At 45.6% G+C, this 3,120-nt stretch overlaps 1 protein-coding gene across 1 annotated transcript in view; it reads left to right on the top strand.

Annotated features, from left to right (window-relative positions):
- The window catches only part of LOC310966193 (histone-lysine N-methyltransferase SETD5-like), a gene marked incomplete at its 3' end in the record, with an annotated part of 47,181 nt that extends 45,294 nt beyond the window's left edge, over positions 1-1,887 (top strand). The window contains exons 9-12 of the mRNA XM_083940051.1: positions 601-689; positions 789-881; positions 1,212-1,353; positions 1,699-1,887. Of these exons, the coding sequence (XP_083796177.1) occupies positions 601-689; positions 789-881; positions 1,212-1,353; positions 1,699-1,887 (513 nt within the window). The remainder of the gene's footprint in view (positions 1-600; positions 690-788; positions 882-1,211; positions 1,354-1,698) is intronic.
- Between the last annotated feature and the right edge of the window lie 1,233 nt (positions 1,888-3,120).

Raw genomic sequence — 3,120 nt, forward strand, 5'->3', positions numbered from 1 at the left:
ATATTGTTTCAGTGTGGGCTTTTTTAGGCTTTAGAAAAAATCTAGCCCGTAACAGGAGACTTTGGCCAATTATAGGTAATTTCTGAGAGATAGAGGGAGACAGAAATTTTTAAAATCTACTTTATTTGGCAGTAATTTTTCAAACGGAAATACATAAAACATTTACATGAGGTAATTTGCATCGCAACAGTTCTCCAGCTGTGACAGAACACAAAGCATTTTGGAAACAACATTTCTTTAAAAGAGTCCAGGTCACCTGCAGTTTTATAAAAACGAAAATCCACCAACAGTCTGGCCTTTATCATGTCACTGCTCACATACACCGCCATCTTAGCCTGCACTAAAACAAAGTTTAAAAACTGGCTCTTACAAATAAAACCTGCTTACTTAAACTCTCTTTAAAACTGGTAAAAACAGAAACTGCTGACAGACGGTGACACTCAGAGGGAGTCTTTCAGTCAGGTGACTTTGGTTCAGCACTGGTTGACTTGTAAAAGTTGGGAAGGCCGTCCATCCCCGGACCTCTGCCATTTTGCATGCTGGTCAGTGCAGTGAGAAGCTCAAGCAAAATCATCTCAGCTGTCTGTTTTTCTGCTCCAGCCCAAAGAAAACTGGGAGGACGTGGCCATCTGCAAGATGTTCATGAAACAAGACCTGACCAGAGCACCCTGTGCTGAGATGCCCAGCAGGTTGGCTATGGCTGATTTTTTTAACTTGAGGGAGTCTGAATGCCCTCTATCTCCTGTAGAAACTGCTAAAGACTGCAGTTCTCCTACCTGTCTCTCCAGATCCTTTATTGACCGGGTTACGTCTCTCATTGTCATGAACGGTGCGGGGAATAACACAATGGGACCGGACCCAAATGCAGACAAGGACACAGGGTATGATACTAAACAAATATTTAATAACAAAAACGAAGGGATCCAATTACAGGGTAAAAAGTACACCACGAAGGATAACGAGACGGTCGAGGGTAAGAGGAACAGTTGGGGATCTGGACAGGCGAACGGGATCTCTGGAAACTACCAAGGAAAAGAACAAGGAAACAATAATTAATAAACAAACCAACACAGAGCAAAAATACAATCAAACGAGAAACGGGAGCCAACTGACGAATAGTTAGCAAGTAAATGAGAACAACGGTCTGGCGCCAAATGTGGCACACATTAGGCGCCAGACCGTTGTTCTCCTCAGGACCATATCCCTCCCAGTCGACCAGGTACTGGAAACCACGCCCTCTGCGTCGCACGTCCAAAATGCCGGATGGCCATCCACGGTTCGGGGGGTGGTGGGGCAACGGTAGGCGGGCACAGCCTGCTGGTGGACATCCGCTTCAGCTGGGAGATGTGGAACGTAGGATGGATCTTGAGGGACGCAGGAAGCTTGAGACGAACAGCACTGGGGTTGATGCAGGCAGGCCATGAGGGTATTTTTCTACATCAGATAAGATGAATAAAATGCATGTATGAACCCACAGTCCGCCCTGGGTTAGAATGCACATGCTGTAATGATTGATCTCCTAGCTAGAACTGTGTAGTGTGTTGTCACATAACTCCCACGAAACACGGATTTCGGAGATGTCAAAACGCATCCCGACCAAAGCACTCCGAGCTGTGGCTTTTTTCTGCCCTCACACTGGACTGTTCAGCGGCAATCTTTCTCAGCTTCCGGTGTTGCATGAACATTCCCCATCCACAGGCAAGCATTACAATTGTCATTAACGTAAACTCATCCTCAACATCCTCCACATCCAGTGCCGCAAGGCACACGACTCCACTCTTCACATCCATCCAGGATGTATCCGGCCGAGAAAGGTCCCGTCCGGGCATGAAGGTTCACCAGAACCTGCACGCCTTGTTGAGAACACTCATCAATCTCATTCAATAACCAGCTTAGCAGAACCATCGTGGACAGTTGATTCTCCTTAGTGTCTCAATTTATAGGACCCAGCTGAGTTCTTTACTAATTTCTGTGTGATCTCCCACAGTGTACCAGCTTGCCGTAGTATCTATCATCTGCAAATTCTTGTTACATGTCATGTTATATATACATTAAAAAAAAAATTTAAAATAAATCGAAGGAAAGCCAAAACAAAATTGAAGAAAAGAGAAAACATCCTGCGTACGCACTAGTTGACCTTTGCCTCGTACTGTGCTTTTCAGAGTCAGCTATTGTTTGGATACAAGTGTTTTTTTTTTTGTTTTTGTCTCCCATCCTGTCTCAACACAGTGTCTGCTGACCCCTGCCTTTGACCTATATCCTATATCTTTGGTCATTCTGTTGTAGGTGCAACCGGCATCCCAAAGATGATTGTTCATTTCTGTATTAACGTGAACTTTCAGTTTGATTATGAGAAGGCCTCAGCCTGCTCAGACAAAGGGGAAAGACTAGGCCCGAAAGCCTGGGAGCCCTTGTCCCTGAGGGCATGGTCACAGCTCTCCCCCACAGGTCACACCCAGGTGTGAATTCTCCAAGGGACCCCCAAACTGTTAGTTCATTGGCTGACCTGACCTCTGGTGATGACATCACCAGTGTCTATAAAGCTGTAGGACACTTCATTCTCTCTCTCTCTCTCTCTCTCTCTCTCTCTCTCTCTCTCTCCTCTCTCTCTCTCTCTCTCCTCTCTCTCTCTCTCTCTCTCTCTCTCTCTCTCTCTCTCTCTCTCTCTTGAATCTCCACACTCAACTCGACGGATCCAGGGACCAGCTGCCCGCTGTCCCTAGGCCCTGAACATGGCCTGTATGGAGTAGGATCACCAGCCAGGTTAACCCACCGGTTACCAACTCAACTGAGCAGAACAAAGAGCGATCTGAGTCCTCTTTTGTCTAAGAGCAACAACCAAGACATCTCCCATCTCATGGACTGGTAACTAATCACCAACTGGGCGTTACTACATGTTATAAGACTGTGTGAACGGCTAAGCATAGAACTGTGACTTTGGTATAACCTGAATAGGAACCTCTGAGGTCTTCAGCCTTCTGGCCTTTGTGTAACTTAAATGTTCACACACACCCACACACGCACACACACACACAAACACACACACAAACACACAAATTTGCTGTTAGCTTTAGTTAGTTGTGTGTTTTGTTTGTTGCATTTATTAATGTGTTAATAAAT

This window comes from Echiichthys vipera (genome assembly GCF_963691815.1).
Source record: "Echiichthys vipera genome assembly, chromosome: Y".
Classification (NCBI taxonomy): domain Eukaryota; kingdom Metazoa; phylum Chordata; class Actinopteri; order Perciformes; family Trachinidae; genus Echiichthys; species Echiichthys vipera.